Source organism: Seriola lalandi, unplaced genomic scaffold (genome assembly GCF_002814215.2).
Source record: "Seriola lalandi dorsalis isolate HSWRI2012SDOR001 ecotype SW California unplaced genomic scaffold, Sedor1 jcf7180002054577, whole genome shotgun sequence".
NCBI lineage: Eukaryota > Metazoa > Chordata > Actinopteri > Carangiformes > Carangidae > Seriola > Seriola lalandi.
Genome location: NW_019525130.1, coordinates 916,709 through 938,297, shown reverse-complemented (window position 1 = coordinate 938,297; position 21,589 = coordinate 916,709). Strand labels below are relative to the sequence as shown.

The 21,589-nt window shown below is 40.7% G+C and overlaps 1 protein-coding gene across 2 annotated transcripts; it reads right to left on the bottom strand.

Moving 5' to 3' along the window:
* Positions 1-834: 834 nt before the first annotated feature.
* Positions 835-21,239, bottom strand: pcp4a (Purkinje cell protein 4a). 2 transcript variants are annotated; one of them, XM_023417732.2, is made up of 4 exons: positions 21,081-21,239; positions 7,383-7,434; positions 3,473-3,505; positions 835-1,868 (listed from the first exon to the last, which is right to left on the bottom strand). In XM_023417732.2, exons 1-4 carry the CDS (start codon positions 21,087-21,089, stop codon positions 1,738-1,740), a joined length of 225 nt encoding a protein of 74 aa, XP_023273500.1. In that variant the 5' UTR covers positions 21,090-21,239; the 3' UTR covers positions 835-1,737. The 2 variants fall into 2 exon arrangements, with proteins under 2 accessions (XP_023273500.1, XP_023273501.1); XM_023417733.2 differs by lacking the exon at positions 3,473-3,505.
* Positions 21,240-21,589: the final 350 nt, after the last annotated feature.

Below are 21,589 nucleotides of genomic sequence, written 5' to 3'. Positions count from 1 at the left end.
TTCAGGACACACTCACTGTTATGAGGTATATTGGTATGAGGACTTGTTACTGCACTTCCTGCACTAACACAGAGATGTCCTCAGTTTGCTAAGCTTGGTCCATTAGGATCTAACTGTACGGATGACAGTATATGGTGATCTACTGCATCAAAGTGATTGAGGTCGTTGTAAGGTCATTGCCGGGAAAAGTTCAAATATCAGTTAATTAATCCTGAATCCGTATTCAGCATCTTGTTTGACCTATTTTCTAATAAGTCGTAACAGATTTTTGTATAAACATCAAATCTATTTCAGTCTGATTTACTGCTGCACAAACTCTAATCCTACGAAGCTTTGGTGAAAGTTCAATAAGGAAGATCTTCCCTCATGCTCCGCCTTCTTCCTCTACGGGTTAACGTTGGCTTAATACTCCTGATCTATTTCTCTTACTCACCCTGTCACATGACATCACCAAATCTGACCAATGATCTTTCTGCCTGCGTTCCTTGAGCCAATCAATTACAGGATGACATTCTTCAGTATCATTGCAATTCTGCCTGTCTGTCTTTCAGACTTACTGTTCCATCGCCACCGTAACCTCCATGATGTCTGGGGACACCTTCCATCAACCACCATCACTCGCTTCTGCTATGAGGGATCCTGTCCTGTCTCTAGCTCCATATGGGTCTATGCTAAATGAAGACGCTTCACATTAATGGAGTCTAATCACCAAAACTCTCTTATCTCAACATATGTTGTTATTCACTTTCATTTGAACTCTCTTATTGAAATAATATGGTGGACAGGACTCACTGCAGCCTGAACACTGTGAAATGATAGAAAGTCACTCAACACTCCTTTACAACTCTTTATTTATGTTTCTGTATGAGTGTATATGAGTGTGTGTGTGTGTGTGTGTGTGTGTGTGTGTGTGTACATCTGTGCAAGCTCGCATGCATAAGTGTGTGTGCTTGTACAGTATACATGTGTGAGCCAATTGAACAATGATATAGATTAAATCACACTGGAACATGAACAAGGACAGAAACACGAGCACAACATCTAGATTCTCTACAGAGACACACGACTCAGTGAGGTTCATGTCGTCAGGTGAAGAGACATGACGGAGGGGAACTCTCTGGCGTCCGAATACAAATTATTGATGTTGATTTGTTTTTAAAAGCATACAGTCACACAGTGTGAAACTACTGGCAGCTGTATGGGATCATTTTGGGAAATCAACAGACCTCTGGCAGAGCCCCGAAATCTGGTGATTATGACGCCTCGCTAAGAATACAAGTGTCAATCACAAAGATGCTGTGGTTTTATCTTGGCCCTGAATTAAAGAAAACAACAGTTTGACACGTCATAAGAAGGCTTACGTCAGTTTGTTTACATGGGTATGTTACACACTGCAGGTGACATAAGAAACATTATTATTAGCTAAGCTCTACTGCAGATACACAAGTGTCATCGAAGTAAAAAACAGAAATAGCAAAATTATCGGAAAGATTTAAATACATACACCCAGATTATGATAATGTACCATTTTTGTATATAAGTCATTATAAGTTATAAATTATACACAGACTCTCACAAAGATACTGTTTAGCCCCCAGACCACCCAACCTCCAACCTCCACCCTCCACCCTCAGAATTCCCACCCCCACCCTTCCTTTTCAGTTCATGACGGTGCAGTTTGATTGACATGCAAGACCAGGCCCACATCAGGTGAAGACGCAGCTGACGGCGCTCGCTCTATGACTTCACATCCTGCTTCTTTTTCTGGAATTTCCTGAACTGCGACTGGATGGCAACAGCAGCCTTCTCCGTCTCAGGGTCCTCCATGTCGATGTCGAAGTCCTGCGGGAGGTTGTTCTTCTTTTCATCTACGGAGAGGAGAGGGAGAGTGGGTGAGAAAACCTTCAGGAGTGAGATTCATAAATGTCTTCTTCAAACTATTTTCTATGCTAGTGATGATCACAACAGTTCAAGCTGTGTTGCTGACGTCAAGCGGCGATTCCATCTTCCCTTTGTGTCTGATGATCTCTTGGTTCCGCCATTTCAGTCCAGACTGAGAAATACCTCAGCAACTACTAGATGGATTGCCAGGAAATTTGATGCAGACATTTACGATTCTAAATTGTAATAATGTTGGTGATCCTGTCTTCTCATTTGTAATTTTTGGAACCATCATTTAGTAAACATTTCATTGTGACCAATACTCTTGTTTATGACGAAATGCTAAATATTAGCATGCTAAGACGCTAAACTAAGATGGAGAACAATAACATTAACAATATACCTAATAATAGCGTCAATGTCAGCATTGTTAGCATGCTGATGTTACAGTTCAGCTGCCATGTTGGATACGTCGGTTCTCTCAACAACAAATAAAATCACAGTTGTAACTAGAAGAGCAGTCAGAGGGTGCAGACCTCTGCCAAGGTCAATGTAAAACTACATACACCAGACTTCAGAGAAAAAAATGACCTGCCCCAGAATGTAAAGGGTTGTTCCCTGGCATATGACCCATCACTCCACCAACTGCAGTGAATATCGGTTTAGTACTTTTTGTGTAATCCTGCTGACAAATAACATGACCTGCTTGATGGAGGTATTTACGACTTGCTTGTTGAGCTGTTGTAATGATGGTGGTGACCAGAGGAAGCACGGTCGCCTAGTCTTAGTCTCACTTTAATATTAAAGGCTACTGATGGTTAGTATTTCATGCTGATCTTCTATTTTCATTCCACTCAGTTACAAATCTTGTACATTTCCTTCCTCATGTTTATTCTTGAGTTTATCTCACAGTAAAGCTCAGGATGCTGCATCACATATTCAGAGAGTGTAAACGCTATAAAACAACAATTATTTTATATTTAAAAAATAAGTGAACAAATAAATGGAGTCATAAAATGTGCAAGGACAATAAAATTTCATTGCAGGGTTTACAGGCAGTTCACGCTGTTGCAGTGTTAAAGGAGTGACAGAAGCCCACGTGTGAAGCAACAATGCTAACAAGGCAACTGCTCTGGTCTTTTATGACAGGAGATAAACTGCTCTAACCCTCCACTTATAGATTAACTGCAACAGACTGTATTGTCAAGCTACTTTTATTATTACTCGTACTGCACTAGAGAAACAAATGCTGCTTATTTAAAGGTTCAATATCACAAACACATTATCACACACAGCCATCGTCAGTGCTGAAGCGCCAGAATAGTGAGTGTGCAGTGAAGACTGAGGTCAAGCCAGTGCTGGCTGCTCACACACACAGAAAGCAGACGGAGGGTGAAACTGAAGGTCTCAATGAAAAAGAGATGTATTGAGACACATTGCTAATCATTCGCTCATTAATACCAAAGGTCAGTAGTTTATTCAAGCAGCACAGTCGTCATGCAGTACAGTGCTCCGTGCAGGATTGTGCTGACCTGCTGTGCAAAGTGTGTGTTCCAGCAAAAACAGTGACTTTTCCAAATGACCTACTTACGTTTGGCTGGAACCTTTGGTTGACCTTGAAGCCCTTGAATGACACACGTGACAATGAAAACAAATTCATATTTCATGATCGCAGAAGCCCCACAAACCTCTCTGTCTCCCCTGCACACACACACACACACACACACACACACACACACACACACACAGCGTCTTGCTCTACAGTCACAACTGCTCTACAGGGTCGACGCCCTTTACACCACAGAGGGCAGCAGACTTTATGAGCCTGGAACATCACACTTTCAGTAACGTGTTCTGCTGCTGCATGAATGAATCAAATTTGCCACAATGGATGATGTGATTATTTCCATAAGAGATTCGTGAAAGGTCATGTTTAAATTGGTTTCTGTGAGATTTAAGGCAACGTGGACAGTGATTGATGAAGGCCCAGTCGAGAAAACACTGAGCAACAAAACTACAAACAGCTGACCTGTGCAGCCAAACAGTGACTGTAAGTTTTACTCAGTGGAAACTCAAGGACACATTTACTCCCTGTCATCAAAAGTATCCTTCATAATATTTCTGATGAAAATGTATTCAGTCTTCCATTTTTTGTTCTCCTTATAACAAATATAAATTATTTTTTGATTAAATATTTTTAATTCACTATTAAATGTAAATTGACAGCTGGAACTTACATGTATTATTTTTTGAAGTTGATTAAATATCACTACGTTCAGGTCAAATGAAGGGAAAAGATGATTATTGGTTTCACTTCAGACAAAAAACCTGCACAGTGACAAAAACGTAACTACAAGGGAAGAAGTTGATATGGTTGAAAGGAGGAGGAACCAACTTTGTGTTTAAGTGTATTTTAAATCAGGAAGTGAAATGATTACAGAGTTCAGCCAGTGAGTAACAAGGAAGGAAAAACAGGGAAAAGAGGGTAACAGTGTTGATATCATAATTAAATTAGGGATGATATAATTTACTATACTTAAAAAATGTAATTATATACGTATGTAAAAATAATTTACTTACGGAAATGATACTGTAAAGTTTTTACATACAGAATGCTTCTTCTTAACATAGTTTACATTGTTATTGCTCTAATGCTGCTCTGGAACAAAACTTTGGGCTTGTTCCATGTAATAATAAAAGAAAAGTGTGATTTATCTCTAACTCCCTCCTCGATGCAAATTTGTTACATATTTATTCCCTTGGAACTAACAGTATGTGCGCAGCAAGTATTTCACTGGTGCCCTGTGTTTACAAAATATTGAGAGAATAATTTTCAGGCTGTAATCTCAAGTGTTATTGTGCGACACATTTGTGAAGATCTGGGCCAGTCAGTTGTTACTGGAGCTGCCACTGAAAGAGGGAAACTTGGAGCAGCTGCACAAACAAAAATAATTACAGTTTATTTGGATCTATGAAAAACCCACAGAATTGTAACACAATGGCACAGAGAGATGGCTCAGCCAAAATAAATGACAAGGAAATAACAACGGCTTTATGTATCAGTCGCTGCCTCTGATGAAGTGACCACCTGCCAAGGGAAGAGGAACTGGACTGGAGGGTTCCTGACGTGTAGAATACAGTATGTGGATTTTCCTCTGCACAACACTAATTGAGGGACAGTGTGTAGATGTGTGTAAAATCTTAAAAGTATAAGTCATCGGTTGTTATATGACTATCTCTCTCTTTTATGTGCTGAACAATGTTACTATGTAAAAAGTGCATTTCCTATACTGCCACTATTAAAGTGAGTTAAGGTTCAGTAAAACAATGGAAAGTGGGAAAAAAAATGGAATGAGACTGAACAAAAGAGCATGAAAATGGACAAATGTCAAGTGAATGCAATTCACGCCTCCATCAAATTCAATTAATCTGCCTAAAATTCCTCCCAATCACTGCCGGGGTGTTTCCCTCTGGACTGAGCCTGAGCTGCAACACACTTCATCATCCCAGAAGTTGGGACAGAAATCCATTTCAGTCTAGGTCTTTACAGTGTTATCAGCAGCCCCAGAGAGAGAGAGGAGAGGTGACACATAGTCTCCAGGTGCGCAGGAGCTGCTTTATGTGCTGAATGAGGCTGCGGAGCCATTCTGCAGTGAATGAGGCTCCGATTAACCTGCTGCATCCACTGTGTGAGGAGAGGGTTGACTGTGAGGAGCGGAGATTACATTGAGCCATCCCTCAGTGTATTGTATCATATGCTGCCATGAAACCGAACTCAGTAAACGTGTAGACTGCAGAAAGCGCCTTATGGATTTATAGTATCTGTAGTAGCACAACAACCTGCTACATGTATATTCACGATAAAATGGCAGCTTTTCTCAAAGCTTCATAAGGATCTGTTCATTCTAAAAACCAGAGAGGAAAGTGATTCACGTCCGTCTCGCCTGAGCTGACGTCATGAAAACAAAGAGACTCGCTGCTCTGAGCTTCGTTAGAGACTTTTTCTCTTGTTTTCTCTAATTTAAGCAGGATGATGGTTCTGCACTTAACACCATTTATGAAATACAATGGATCCTGCTGAGAACTGTGAGCTCACTTTTACTGTTTACAACTCAAGGGATTTGAATTACATTAATTACATATGCCACAATAACGTGGCCTAGTTTGTAAAATTAGGTCTTCCTGCAAATTCTTACTATAGGGTTTTTTTTTTTTTACTTTCTTTCACTGGTTTTTACTCTCAGTGTATGATTGTGCAAATAAGAAATAATCGTCAAGTCAGACGGTCAACACTGTTCAACAAAGATTCTGTAAATGAGATTTTAAACAATAATATGACAGCAAGAAAATATGTTCTATGTAAAGATATAGTGTAGTCATGGCGTGCTGAGCAGAGAATGAAGCCACACCCCCCCTCTGTGTGTGTTGTGATCTGAGCTTCTCTGTTGCTTGTTTAGGTAGCCGGCCTCGTAGTATGTTAGTGCACGTACGTGTGCATGTGAATCCCCCCTGTTAAACCGGTTGTCTTCCCCACGTTTATACACTCACAGGGACAGTAGGCAGCTTTCAGGTGAAACCGACCTTCCAGAATTTCCTCCACTGAAGAAGAAACCACGTTTTTCTCTAAAAAGGCTTCAGAAACTTAGACTTAGATCTGGCTTTTCTTCTCCTCCATGTGTCGGTAACTGTTTGGTTCATAATGTTACAATAGTGACCGGCTATTAGACATGATACCGTCGGCTAACTTGGTGTTACCGATATGTGTTCAGCGAATGACTGTGAGCATTGCCGTGGAGCATATCACATGGGCTAATAGCTGTAGTTACTCGACTTTTTGTGAAGATTTGTGATATATTATGGAAGTATTACTGAGCTGTTATGTATCCAACTGTGGATGTGCAAAAATTCAAAGAAAAAAAAATCATAAAACTGATAATGAACATATAAAATACAGTGATTTTCAAGATTTGGAATGCAGGACTTTTACTTATAATGAGTATTCTTCAAATTTTAATATTGCTAATTTTACTGCAGTGAAAAATCCCCCACTACCAGAAACTATATTAAACTCAAATTACAATCAGTGAGGTATAATAGTGTAGAATTAGAGTTTCAGTATATTGGTACAATGGTAATATTACATTTAAACATCTCTTGCTACAGTTGGTTGCTTTCCCTCGGAGGGTTTGAGAGGTTTTCATTCTCTTTTACTGAATTACTGTCACGTGTAATTATCTAACATCAGTATGAGCTGCGAAATTAACTGATCAGTAGAACTACTTCAGCTATAATACATGTTCATGTTACATGTTCTACTAAACTACTTCAGCTATGATACATGTGCAACAATAACGGGGATGACTTGTGTTGTACATTCTTACAAAATGGGAGAAATTAGCAGGTTTTGTTCTATTACATTGTAACTAATGTGATGAAAACAGCACAGTGGAAATACTGCAGCGTATTTTCTTCATGGTTTGAGCATAATGGGTAGAAAATACCTTGGCCAGCAGATGGTTTGCTGTTTCCAGTCGTTGCTCCAGATGCTTGTCTCTGCAAAGACAACAGAAAAGAAAATATGATCGTCATGTTTCTGAATGTGAGAGAAGAACACCACATGTGAAGAGGGGAGTAAAAAAAACTTTCCTCCCATTAGATTTGGTTTTTATTTCTTCCACAAAATGCTCGTTTGTGGTCATTTAAAGTCGCAGTGATCAGAAAACAAGTTTCAACAATACAGTATGTCTCATATTCCTGCCAGAGAAAGCATCATGGGAAGTCATGCACACACCGAAGTGAACAGTGAGCATGTCAGAGGCAGCCTCTGCTCTGTGTGAAGGGAGTCAGGACGCGACACGCTGATCTATAATCCATGTTTCTGCAGCAGAGGCATGATCTCTCTGCTCTACCAGCTCCCAACTGTTCTCCCCTGACAGGCTGCTGCTGCTCTGCAACAGCGCCAGCTGAACTCAGCTCCCAAAATAAGACGCTCCACACCACGGTGTGGGTTTGTCTCAGCTGCATCACTCACATCTTAAACGTGTTTGCTTGGAGAAAGATAATTTTGCATTACACTGAGCTTTAGTGGAGAGATGATATTCTTCTAACTTAACATTTAAAATCAAAGTGTTCCAAGTATGAGAGCATAATTCAAACAGCTGAGCGATGTGGGTGGGATTTGATTTATAGCACATTGTATTCCACAGCAGGGACCATCTCTCCATCATAGCTCGGATTGAATTATGAATCCCGATGAATTTCAAACGGCAAAGCAGTTTTGGTGGATTTGAGCGAAGCGGGAAGGAAGCAAAAAATAAAACTGGCTGAAGAAACTTCCTCCTCGTGTCCCATGTGCCGTCACGAGAGTCAGTGGAAGAGAAACTTGTTCGGCAGCGAGGCCATCTGTTTTTCTGTTTACACGCAGAATCAAAGAGAGTAAATGCCACTGGGATTCGCAGCAACACGCTGACTCTCATCTGCTTGATTGTGCTCTGGTGTTCAGCGGGGCAGCAGCAGTGCCACGCAGTGATGGTGCCATACATCACACCTCCACCCACCAGCACACAAGTGAGCAGTCAGTGGCAGCAGGAAGGGTGGACGGACAATAATGTCTGAGTGATTGTCTCGCTGCAGTTAGAAGATGCAGTGCAATATTGAGAAATCAAGACAAATGCACTAAGCATTGTTTCTGTCATTTGACTCCATTTTCCTTCATTCTCACATTCATTTTGTTCCCTTCTCTTCCATCCTTTTTGTCTCTCCTGTTTTAGCCTTTAGCTCCAACCAGCTCTCACATACTCAAAGGCCTTTGATGCAACAACAGATTTTTTACAGAGTTGCTAATCCAAGTTTAAAGACTTCTTCTTCTTCCATATTAGATCTCATTTCAGCTATAAAACATTTGTAGGATTCACAAGGGATTTTAAAAAAATCTTCCTGATCACACCGGGAGGAGGTGTGGGTGCTATTTGTGTCTCTGGTGAGGGACTATGTTGTGATCAAAGTATCCTGAGTAAGATTATTTTTGTCTCCAACATCTCCAGTAAGTCAAGCATCAGAGAAGGAGTTTGTGGTTTGTATTTATCCAAAATTAACGCAAGAATATCTAGAAAACATAATAATAAATGTATTTGGAAATGAGGCATCAGATTCATCTTCATCATGTGACATTAAGACTGAAGTGTATGATAAACAATACATTCAACTACATTAGTAGAGAAGATATGAACCATATATTGCTTGGTGATGCAGTAAAATACGTGGGTGTACAAACTTAATGTTTTAATTTCTGATTTTCCCATTTAAGAGGTCAGAGGTCAAAGGTCACATATGAAATATATAAAGCTATTCTTTCCTTCCTCCACTTTCCCCTTTTCAGCTGAACTCCAGGTTTCATCTCACTAATTTCAGCACATTTTTTTAAGTGCCTGATAAACACGGAAGGAAACAGCAAGAAGAAATGAGCATTTACATAAAAATCCACATGAGGATTTTTTCAGAGGCAGTGGATGAATTTCAAATCAGATGTTTGCGATGGCCCATCTCAGTCTTTGCTCAAGCTTGGCTCTGACTCCCATCACCTGCGCACTTCTAGCAGCCGAGGAGGTATTTTCACTCTCTTGGCATCTCTAGGAGGAATATCTGAATTTATTAAGGAAAATCAGTTGAGCAGGTGTGGTTGTATAAATACACTGTAGAATTTCAGAGCTGAATGATGTTTCCTCATATCGAGCACTGCGCAGCCTCTTGGATGGTTTAATGGATAACTGTCCTGGTATGACCAGGAGCTGGCTGATTTTACCTAATGCTAGCGAACATTAGCTATGTATGCTACAGTGTCCCATAAGAGTCATCTTTTGGACTAAAGACTCTGATTCCTGATTTAAAGACAAAGTAAAATATAAAATACAACTGAAATATATTTTAAAAAGGTCTTTTTTATTTAGTGTTATTTAGATATTTAGTGTTTTTCTTAGTGGTGTTTGTAGCTTTAGCAGTGGAGCTCCTCTCGCTAGTGACTGAATGATCCACTGTCGGCTTAGATGTGATTATTTCCTCACAAAGCCACATAAATATTCAGGTGTCAGCTGAGTGCAGTTTAAGGAAAGAAGTGAGCAAACAATATAATCAGAGACTGCTAATTAACCTGAACTGAACAAAATGATCAGTAAAGTGGTTAAAGTGGTGGCTTCTTTCCCTGTCATCGCAACATACATAAACATATCCTGTTAAATGTGAATTGAGCCAACTAGCTGCCAGGTTTGTGTTTTATCAGATGTTACTTGGCAAAAAAATTTATTTCCAGAAAATGTGGCTAATTTGCTCATTTCTATCCTCCCTCCCACCTGAAATAATGAGGGTGGAGAAGGTGTGGGTGGAGGCCGACAGTCCTCTACAGCTCAGTCTCATTAGCTACTGTATTTCCTAAACCACTTTTAAACAATCCCAATCAAATCTTCCCTCCACATATTCAGTTTGACTTGGAAACATTGCAGGAGCTAAAGATGCTCTAACTGCATTTCACTGTAACTTTAAGGAGTCTGCCACACACATTGGAAATGTTAATTCTCAGAAAGCACAACACAAGAAAAACCTACACTAAACGGTGTCAACTAGACAAAATAAACCCAACGAGTCACCAGCCCTCCCCTCTGTGCTGTCTGCAGAGCTCCAGTACAAACGATGATGCAGGAATCTTGAACGAGAGCAGGTCAAATGATTCAGAATGATGCGCATAAGCATCAGCTGTCACTGTAGAACATCTGAACTCCTCTCAGTCTGTGGCCGTCCACTTTTCATTAACCCTCACACCCGTCAGCTGTGACCTTCACTTCAACCCGTCTCTGTCACATTTAAAGCATCACGCGAGACACAGGAGCTGGACAACAAGCTGGGAAGCTGCTATCACCATTGTTAACACTGGCGAAGGAGCAGGTGCCACAGGAGCTTGTTTTGTGTGTAATTAGAAAGAGAGAACAACAGGAAGAACGTTTTCAGCAATTTTAAAAATCCCACAATTTAAAGAAGCTTTGTGAAACGCTTTACAAAAGATTTTTAGGAACCAGAATAAACTCAACAACAGTAAGAGATAAGTAGCTGAAGAATCAGGAAAGTAAAGTGAAACTAAGTGATTCTGTCTTTAAAAAAAGAGTTTTGAAGTTCAATTTGAAAGATGAGATTTGGCTAAGCCTCTCAGGCAGGTCGCTGTGAACTCAGAGCTCTGTTTGAGAGCAGCCAATTGGGACTAAATGCTTTTAATCTAGGCTTGTGGAGGAACCAGTAGGAACCTGCTGGGCTCACACAGGGTTAAAAGGTGTGTGATGTGATGACATGTCAGAACTATCCATGTATTTAAACGACACTGAGCACCATTTTATGTAGAAATACCACCACTGCATCAGCCTATATCACCCAGTGTGACCATGACCGAGAACTGCATCCCTTCACTGTGACCCTTGAGTTTTTACAAAAATGTATATTTGAGTGTAAAGTGACAGAAAATCCTCTCAGTGCCACAGATGTATTGAGTGACAATACAAAACTGTCTCCTGAACAGAGGGGAGTCACTGCAGTTCCCAGCTGTGTCTCACAGTGAGCTGTGATGAAGTTAAACAGCCTGCATTTGGTTCATGGCTTCATCGAATCATTTCATTCACGTCAGCTCACAGACGTGTCGTTCAGACACACTTCAGGTGGGTACAGCACTATCATATCACACATCACTGCTCATAAGACTCATAAGATTCTGATTCTGACCGTCTTCAGTTCAGTGGTTCAGTCTGTTGCCATTTCATTCAGTTCAGTACAAACCTAACCGATGCAATCACTGCACACATGGTTAACAGCTCAGCAGCCAACTATTTACAATGGAACGACCAGATTAAGATTGTTTCTGTGGCGTTCTCTGTCATTGAATCTGATTTTAATGAGGAAGTAATTAATTCAGTGTCAGTGGTGATTAACTGTAGTCAGTTCATTTGTACATACTGAACATCTCTAATATCCACTGTGTTACCTAGACCTTTGTGTGACTGAAGTCCACATCCTCCTTCCCCTGCCATTATGAACAATATATTTCATATACTGACAACTCACATGATTTCTGGGTAATTGATGTGCTCGGATTTCGAACAGTTACCTCTTCCTGTCTGGTGATATTGTATCTAATCAACCTGTGGAGTCAGCATCATTGTTAATTGTTACAACATCATTAATCCTATTGTATTAAGCCTTGAATCTTAACCTTGTGGTGCAGATCCAGTCTACAGTTTACTGTCTGCTCTTACTGTAATAGTGATTATACTCATTGTATACTCCAGACTGATGCACAAACACACACTGATCCATTGGAGCAGACACTCTTTCAGTCCTGCCAAACAGGACAGCTCCTCATTAGGACGCTGGATGAGAGGAGTTCATGAGCCTCCCAGGCCTTCAGTGCCAATAACATGGTGAGCTAAACTGAACCTAACACAGAGCTGCTGGCTGCCGCTGTTTGAGCGAGGCTTGTGTTCAGCTTGTGCAGAGCTGCCGTGCTGTCACAGCCCCCGAGGAGAAACCGTGGTGTTTGCCCGCTCCCTCTCCCATATGCTGAAGACAGAGGGAGCTTGACAAATGGATGGCAATGATGATAATTACATTGCTAATGATGATGTCCTTCTGCACAGTGTATGTGCCGCATGGTTCTGTCTGCCATGGCTGACTAACAATGTACAAAGCTTGATAAACACTCAAAATTATTTTGTTCACCCTTGAGCTTCTGGATCAGACTCAGCGCTAATGTCTTGTAGCAATGTTTTTATAAAGCATTTCGGTCTTGTGCTCAGATATGTGACATGGAGCAGCTGTCACAAAGAGCCAGGGGTCCAAATGATCAGTATCAGTCCTGTAAGTCCATATGGTATGACCCTACATCAGAGCACAAGAGATAAACGACACACATGAATTATATTATAACTGAGAAAAGTGATTCAAATGGCTTAAAATGCTGTTAAAATGCTGCTGTGAGATGAAACGGGTCCTAGAGAGCAGTATCTCAGTCACTGTGATCTTCAGTGATGTTTTGGGCTGAAATCAATGGAAATAGAGGAAAACTTTTTGTGTTGACTGAGTTCATTTCATTACATTTTTATCTTTTCTGTGTCTGATTTAGAACAGGAGCTGTGATACTTGGAGAGAGTGCATCTATACAAATGAATTATATACAGCAGATTGATTTTTGCTGTCAGCAAAGTCTCAAATTAGCATTCACAGACAGAATGAGTCGTACTGGTGCAGTTTGTAAGGATTTCCATCACTGCTTCCTCATGTATTTTTCTCTTTGACTGAGTTCATAAAACACAGCACTGGCATGAAGGGTTGGCGTGGACATGGAGGGAATTGGTAAAATAAATAAATCACCTTCCCAGTATGTGGGGGGCTATTTTTGGTTCTTTATGGCAGCTCGGGCTCCCCAGAGAGGCTCCATGCTGCACTCAGGATCTATTAACAATTTAACGAGGAGACAGCAAAACTAGGTCACAGACAGCTCATCCAGAACCATTACAACTCCTTAGCAGCTTCCCCAGAACCAGACTGGAAACAGGGAAGACAGCATGGAAGAGTGACACCTCTAAGAGATGAACGAGCACTGTGTAATGCCACACTGGTGTAAATCGTGGTGGACCAGACTGTACACTGTAATTAAAATAAAATTTCTACTCTGATGAAATCAGTCTTCTGTGGCTAATTTAAAAGCAGGTTAACAGCTTTCCACTACGTTTCTTTGATGATGCAACATGCTGTCGAGGACACTGAGGTATTTCCAGCGCAGGTACAACCAAGTTTAAAATAGAACTTTTTTGAATAATTGATCTAAAACATTTGTTAAAACAAACCCTTGTTCAAGCACAACTAAGGCCGTGTTAAGACTGACTTTAGCTCTGTCCTCTCACTTATTTGAATGAAGGCAGTCAGGCAGCACTTTTTTAGCAACAACACAACAAGACATCATCTGGCAAAGTGTTGTAATCACATACATGCAAGCACACCTCACCGGAACATTACTTTGTAACGTGAACACACTATTTCTGCTGTTTATCTCACTGTTGTGACAAAAGTAAACAGAAAAAACAGCTGCTGTCATGATTCTAGAGTTTTAAAATGAGTCAGGAAGACCACAAAATGTGAGTCGACTCACTGCACCTTTTTTTTAGATAGAGCAAGACAGTGAACTTTACAGCAGAGTCTTGTCCTAAAATGAACATGACAACCCCTCGGTTAGAAGAACTCAGGGACAGCCCTAGTAACAGCGCTGTTAAATAATACTGCTGAGATGAATACAAACATATTCTAACCAAGCAACGACCTGCAGGCCTGAAAAATGAAGCCAAAGTGCCAAAAACTACAGTTCCTCAAACGGCCATTTGAAACTGGCTCCAATAGAGAGTCAATCCCCATAGACTCCCCTGTTAAAATACCTAGCTTTACAGCAGAAATAAGCATGTTTATAGTTTATATGTTTTGTCTCTACAGCTAATTTCCCCCTTTATGACAACTGTACGGGGGGTGAATTTTTATGTAACTCGCCAGTCAGGTACTAGCAAGATGGTGACTCTGATGATTAATTAATTCAAGTGAAGACTTTGAGTTTCATTGTTCTCCTGTATGTATGTATCCTCTTCAGTTTCCAACACATTAGCTGTGCATAGCGAAGAGGGTAATCATTTCATCTACCTCTTATATCAGTAATATAGAAATATTGACAAGAAATTCTAATTAATTACCTGTTCTTCAGGGACTTATTTTGACTCTAAGTAGGTTTTTATTATTTATATATATTTTTTAATCTAATGATAGAAGACATGTTGATGTGGAATAATGACCTGTCCTCTTTTCATGCATTAAGACTCCTGTTTTAGGCAGCAGAGTTAGAATATGAAAGCTGACTTCCTTATTCTCTCTCATGCTGACGTGTCCACTAATCAAACTGAGTCAGACTTCAGTTTAATTGGAGGATGGTTGGTTAAGTTTCTATAGGCTAAGTTCAATAAAACACTTTCCAGTGGCATTGCGTTTAGCTACTCAACAGTTTACTTTAACTTTAATTGTATTTATTTAATGAGATGTCAACAGACTGAACCAAGTAGAGAGGCTTGATGTAGAAATCTCTTTTGAGCATCTCACTGACTAATTGTTTTTTTAGGGTTTAGCTCACACCTCAGTAAACTGCAGGTGAATGGATTTTGTTGTTAAAATTACAAAATGTAAAACAATTGTGTCTGTTACTGTGGATAATGCAAGACCGTCAAAAAAACGACAGCATCAGCTGCCCCAAAACACACGCTCTGCAGTGACATATGTTCATGGTGCAGTGACAAAGTTCTCCAGCGGACGTACGAACTATGACTCTTGTCCATTGTGAGCAAAGGAGGAAGTCAGGTGACCAAACCTGGGGCTTTGCCTGGGAGCTTGTTGTTTATTTCCAATTCCTGCTGCCAGTCAACATCTTTCTGTCCACGGTTGTTCCCCAACCAGTCAAGTGGTTATCATTGTAACCGTGACGATAAAGCTACTCTCCTTATACCAAAGTAGTCGTTTCAAACCAAACCAGGATCCTTCTGTAAACCTACAACCAAACCCTAACTTTAGTCTTTCCCCATAAAAAACAGGCTTATTTTTCCAATAGCAGTTTGTAATGATTCTGGAAGACACAGACAAATGTTGTCATCCTGCTGAAAGGGTCAAGACACAAAACACATTCTCATGCAGGTTGCACTAGAGCTATTTTACACCAAAGAAATAGTCTCTATGGAAACTGTACCAGTGAGGTCTGCGCATTATCCAGAGTATGCAGAATTACAATAGATGTGGTTGATTTTGTTTATGTGATTGTTCAATGCTGTGACCGCCACAAAGCTCCATTCATTTTCACTCTGCTGAGGTGGGGGTAGAAATCTAAGACCATCTGCATGCACATGTACCAAAAGTGAGATTTGTTGTTGTGTCGTTGGTGTTGCTGTTGTTGTTGTTTTTGCAATTTGATTGACATGTCCCTTTAAATCTGAACAGCTGTGCTATACCCAGCAGCAACTGACTGTTAAACAGCATCATTACAATATTAGGAAGGTACAGTTTGCCTTCCAGCTGGACTTATTCAAGTAAAACTAATGGCAAAGAAGCAGGTTTTTACTGGAGAACATGAGCATGCATTAGCAGTGTGGGTCACCCAGCAGCATAAATTAAAGTGTAGAGAGTATTCGCTCTCTCTCTCTCTCTCTCGCTCTCTCTTTCACAAAGCAACTGTTAACTCACTGAAGGAATAATTAAAAGGGGGAATAAGCAGCATTTGTACTGCTCTGTTGACTATCATCAGAATTCAATTCGATCCAGCTCACATTCCTTCCTGTACCAGGTACAACAAACACCCTGTGGAATTTAACGCTCCACAGATACTGATGTTATCTGCTCACAGACTGAGGGCAGCGCTCAGACTGAGTGGTGTAGTAAGTCATTTCAGTGACAGAAACAAAAGTGCATTATATCTCGAGCCAAAACCATTCATGATGGGGAGGTATTTTTATTCGGATGCATTGTGTGTCTGTCTGTTGGATCTGTGCTTTAATTAGCTGGCTCACTGCGTCAGTAACAGACAGCCACAGCGTGAGGAGACAGGTGGGGAGGTGAGGTGAAGTCCGGGGCAGTTTTTACTATTCCTTCTGATATTAACACAGCTGATTCTAAAATCCTGTTTTTGGATTTATTGTTTTAATCCTCACTGTAAACCAGAGGAATGTGAAAGTGAAATCTACACTGGATGATTTTATCACTTTAGAGGTAAATTAACAGATTTTTTTAGTATCTCTTCAAGGTGACTGTGTAATATTGCAGACTGAAATCAGGTGGTGGTCTCAAGTGTGTCATGAAACACACTTTTCCTTCTGCGAGATCACTCACAATTCCTGAGAGAAATGATGTGTGACATTTTAAGAGCCTTGTTCTGTGAGGTCCTATATGCAAAAGGTGATAATGCTACTATAGCTCTGATCCCGACTTAGTAGTTTAAATGTAATCTGCTGTATTTTCTCTTGTTTTGACCATTCACATCCCACTCCTCACTCACTGATGTCTGTCGTCTTCTCTCTGCAAAGCCCGGAAGAAGCCTGGATTACCCCGGAGGCCGGGTTACAGTGAGTGAAGGCACCACCACCAAAGCCTGCTGCCAGTTTAGATGGATTACAGATTATTTCAATGTAATCTCTGCTCATTGTTTAAAGCAGGATTAGGGTCAGACAACATGCCTCACAACAAATCAGGGAGAGTCGCAGATTAAAATGTGTTTATATTTCAGGTCAATAAGAAAGAAAATCATATTAAATCAACACGCTTTAGATGATCTTTGAACGTTTCCTCTAGATTTGCCGGGGCTTTTTTTTCTAACCACCACTTTAGTTTGGATCTCAATCACTTAATCAGTGTTAAGTCAGCAAATGGGAGTTTTAAGGAAAATCCATCCCCGACCACTTTCCCCATCTTAGTTTGCTGTCCTTTTTACATTGATCAGCAACTTTTAACGCTCTTATCTCATTAATTTAATAAAAAGGACTCTGGTCCACTTTGGATGATGAAACAAATGGCTTTGCCAAGTAGCCCCCCGTAGCCACCACTCTCACTGTAATTAAAGTATGGGCTATGTGAAACAGTGAAAGACCACTTCAATGCTGATGCATTGATTGAAGGACAGGTCGTCTGTAAAACATTATAACTCTGCGTATGGCAGTCTTTCAATAATTAAATTTTCAGACTGATTTTATACTGATGACTAAGGAATTGCCACTTAATTATTCAAACGCTGCCCTCCCACCAACATACAGATGGCAGTTCATCACCATGTAAATGACTTTATATCCTGAAGGCCAGTCAAATCCCACAAAATCTAATGTCAAGCAGCACTTAAGCACGCTGCGCTGCAATTAACCAGCTGCAGAATTACAGAGGTATTACAAGAAATTCACATTTCCACTTCTATTATTCTGAGTCTTATTTGCATCAGCTTTTAGCAGCTGGAGTCGTCCACTAAAAGCCTTCATGTGCTACAGAGTGTGACATCTATTACTCTCGTGTTTTACACTGATGGAATGGGAAATTCTACAGTGTCAGATGTCTGGAAATTAAGGGATAATTTCAGTTTATAAGAACTCAGTCTTATTTTTGTCGTTTTTGGACATCTTCCTGTTGGTTATGACTGTACATCACAACATTGTACATCACCAAGACAACTGCTGACATCTGGAAATGTGGGGATGGACAGAGCAAGAAACATGAGCTGTCAGAAAACTGTCAACTGTGTTTCCTAAACATCCATCACAGTCTACTGACCAACTTTCTGGCTCTTACTGTAGGCTACTTGTGCACACAGTTTCCTGCACAATGAGGAATTATTAGTGACATTTCCAGCTCCCTCCCTTTTGTTTTTTTCCAAACAAAAGACTGAGATAATCTGTTGACTTGTTTACTACCTGTCTGAAAAAAAAATCCTGAATTAATATTTGTTACTGAAGCTCTGTGTTCATGTAAACTCTCCACTAAACACTTGAATCAGTCGGAAGATAAACATTATGAAAGTCTTCTTCAGTCTAAATAGTCTAAAGTCCTTTGGGGCCCTGCAGGCTGCGCTGCTGCTGCTGCTGCTCACACTCCGTGTGACCACAGTGATTCGAGTACGACTGAGCGACAGTGACATCCTCACAGACCAGCTCTCGCTGAGGGTGAAGACAGGACAGAGCGAAGACGCTGATTAAAGCTTTAACTATAGGTGAATTCAAAAATAACAGATTGATTATTTTGCAGGATGTGATTCCAGCTGATTGAGACACATATGATTCTTGTTGGGACCATTAGCTGTATTTTTCCTCTGTTTATCTGCCTCCTTGTAACAGTCTACTGTACAAACTGTACCTTCCACTATCTGTCAGCCACTGAGTTTGACACTCATATCCTTTTTCTTATTTTTTTGGACATTTTCTTTTACTAAAATACAGAAGGAAAGAGATGATGCATGACAGACAACATCCACATTCCAACATGAGCAGCAGGATGTTGGTGCAGGTGCAACTCCTGGTGAGAAATGAACTGGTGATGGGGCACAGAACAAATCATTATCTTTTGCTGAAAAAGTAAAAGGTAGAACCGACATCTTGGCAAGTGCACACAGTTGGCTGAAGCTTCTCCACTGAGTGCCATCTAATTATAGTTTTGTTGAACAACCTGAGGCTTGAACAGGGGGAATAAGTCTCCAGATCATCATTCCATCCAAACAACACAACAGCAGCCACTAATGACAGTGCGTTGCCTTCAAATCTTCACATCAGATTGGTAAAGAAGATGCTTTTTTTTATATATGTCAAAGGCAAAAGAACACATGATGGTTGATTCTCAGAAATATCTACACAAACAGGTAATTTAAGATTATTCTAAATATGGAGCATAAACAGTGAAATGGCTGAAATGCAGCCTGTAGTGCAAACCCATGATTGGCTGAGTAGAGCAGCCTGGAAAAGCTGAATTGTTCATTACTATGGTGACAGGCCTCATATTTAAGCTACACTCACCACAGGAGCCTGAAACTGCCTGATGTTTATGGACAGTAGCAGAGATGAATCAGCTGCAGCACAGACTCAGCTATGGCCTCATTTCTATACGTTAATCACAGCACAGTATAATAATGAATTTTGATAATATTATTATACTGCCTGTACGTGCCTTTTACATGGTAAAGATGCTACATAATTGGTCAGGCTTTGATGGGTGTGATGAATTAAGCCAGATTTCTCTCTTCTGTATAGAAAATGGTTCGAACTGGACTGAAGGGCCAATTATCCTGATGAGCATTAAAATTTTGTGCGAGTCCGAACAGAGTAAAGGTGAGGAGGATCACTGGAGTGTGGATTAGGATTGATTTTGATTTAATTATTCATTCAGAGCAACAACCTCTTGTCTTGGCCTCAGCTCTTCATAGGTTCATGAATCCATCACTGACATGAGATGCAAGTGAATTTCCTCACTTCTCCTGTGTGTAATGTCTAATTTATGAGACTCCAGCTTCACTGTGGAAGCAGTACACAAGAGGGTAGAGAAGAAGTCAGCGTCGTGTGTCACACTGTACAAAAAGACATTGCATGTCTGCAATAAAAGATTCATAACGATAGAAGAGGCCGCCGTGTTCATGGCAGTTTAGATGTCGGGTGATCAAGAGGTAATATCTCCACGCTCTACAGTTATCACAGCAATTTATGTCATTTTATTTCATATTAGTGAAGAACGTCTCAACACTGTGGGGAGATGGTGTGATGGACGTCATCCACCACGGGCAGATCAACATGTAGAGCAGGACGCAGAGTTACAGTACATATTTTATGCTTTTAGTCAGTCCAGCTCCTTGGGGTAAACAAACTCATGATGAGGTCTTCCTGGAGCCTGTGCTCCCTCGTGCACACTGTGCTTTATTTCTGTGGGTTAGCAGCAAGCCTTGAATAATTCAGTGACTATAGGATGTTCTCTTTGCCAGTGACTGTCTTTCAGAGAAGATTCTTTGCTTTTCTCTAATCTCCACTCTGACATTATCAGAGTCTCATCACCTCTCTCTGGTCCAAGTACCAGCTGTAGTGGCTCAGCCTCATCGAGTGATGCGTAGACCAGCCTTGTAGGTCAATACTGCCTCTGCTTCATCCAGCATGTGCTCATGCTGGATTGAGCTTTAGTTTGAAATGTCAAAGTTAAGACATGTTAAGACACATTTACCAGCACAGATGTTTTCAATAGTCTTGTGAACTGGTTCTCACAGATTTTATAATAATAATCATTATTATTATATTAATATATTATAATTACACAGGCATTTTAAATCCGGAACGCTCGGTTGTTCTGTGAAACGCAGAGATGTGGGGAGCCTGCTAATCCCCAAAGATCTTTTAAACACAGCCACACTTCATTCTTTTCTCTCATCGTTTGGTCAAACACACAATTATATACATGCGTGGAAAAATGAGCAATTAAGAGTTCAGTGCGTGTTGTCGCTCAAAGCGCGAATTAAGCGTCGCCAAATATCTCCAGTTCCTCCTGCTGCTTCTGCTCTGAGAACTTTTGTCTTAAATCAGTTGCCGTGATGCTGAAGAATAACTCTCAGCGGAAAAAAGGTGTTTTCAGCCTAAAGAAGCACCTACCTCACTCATGGCTCCGCTGCGAGTGTCTGTGTGTGGATCCCAGGTATCAGCGGTGCGCTCCGGTCAGCTGCCTGAAGGTACAGTCCTCTCTAAGACGCTCCGCTCACGCGCACAGGCTGCTTTTATAGCACGGACAGCCCCGCGCTCCCCACCGGGGGTCTCCTCGTCCCCAGCTCTATACGCTGAATACCCGCCTTTGAATAATCCGCCTCGCGTCTGTCTCTGTTGTCAGTGGGGTGATGAAACTGTAAGCAAAATAATGAAATACATCCTCCCTTTGAATAAGCAAGAAGTTAATCTGAACAAATTGACCAGTTAGTGTGAAATATATTGATCACAATCTGCACCACAAACACTGAATATCTGTGGAGCATTTGGCTTCATCTCATATAGCTACAGTACAAATGAGTCACAGAGGGTCTGTTGCTGTTTCTGACTGGATCTGAACATCAGTGTCTATACACACTAATCATGCATATTGCATTGCTGTAGTCCGTTGACTCAGTGGA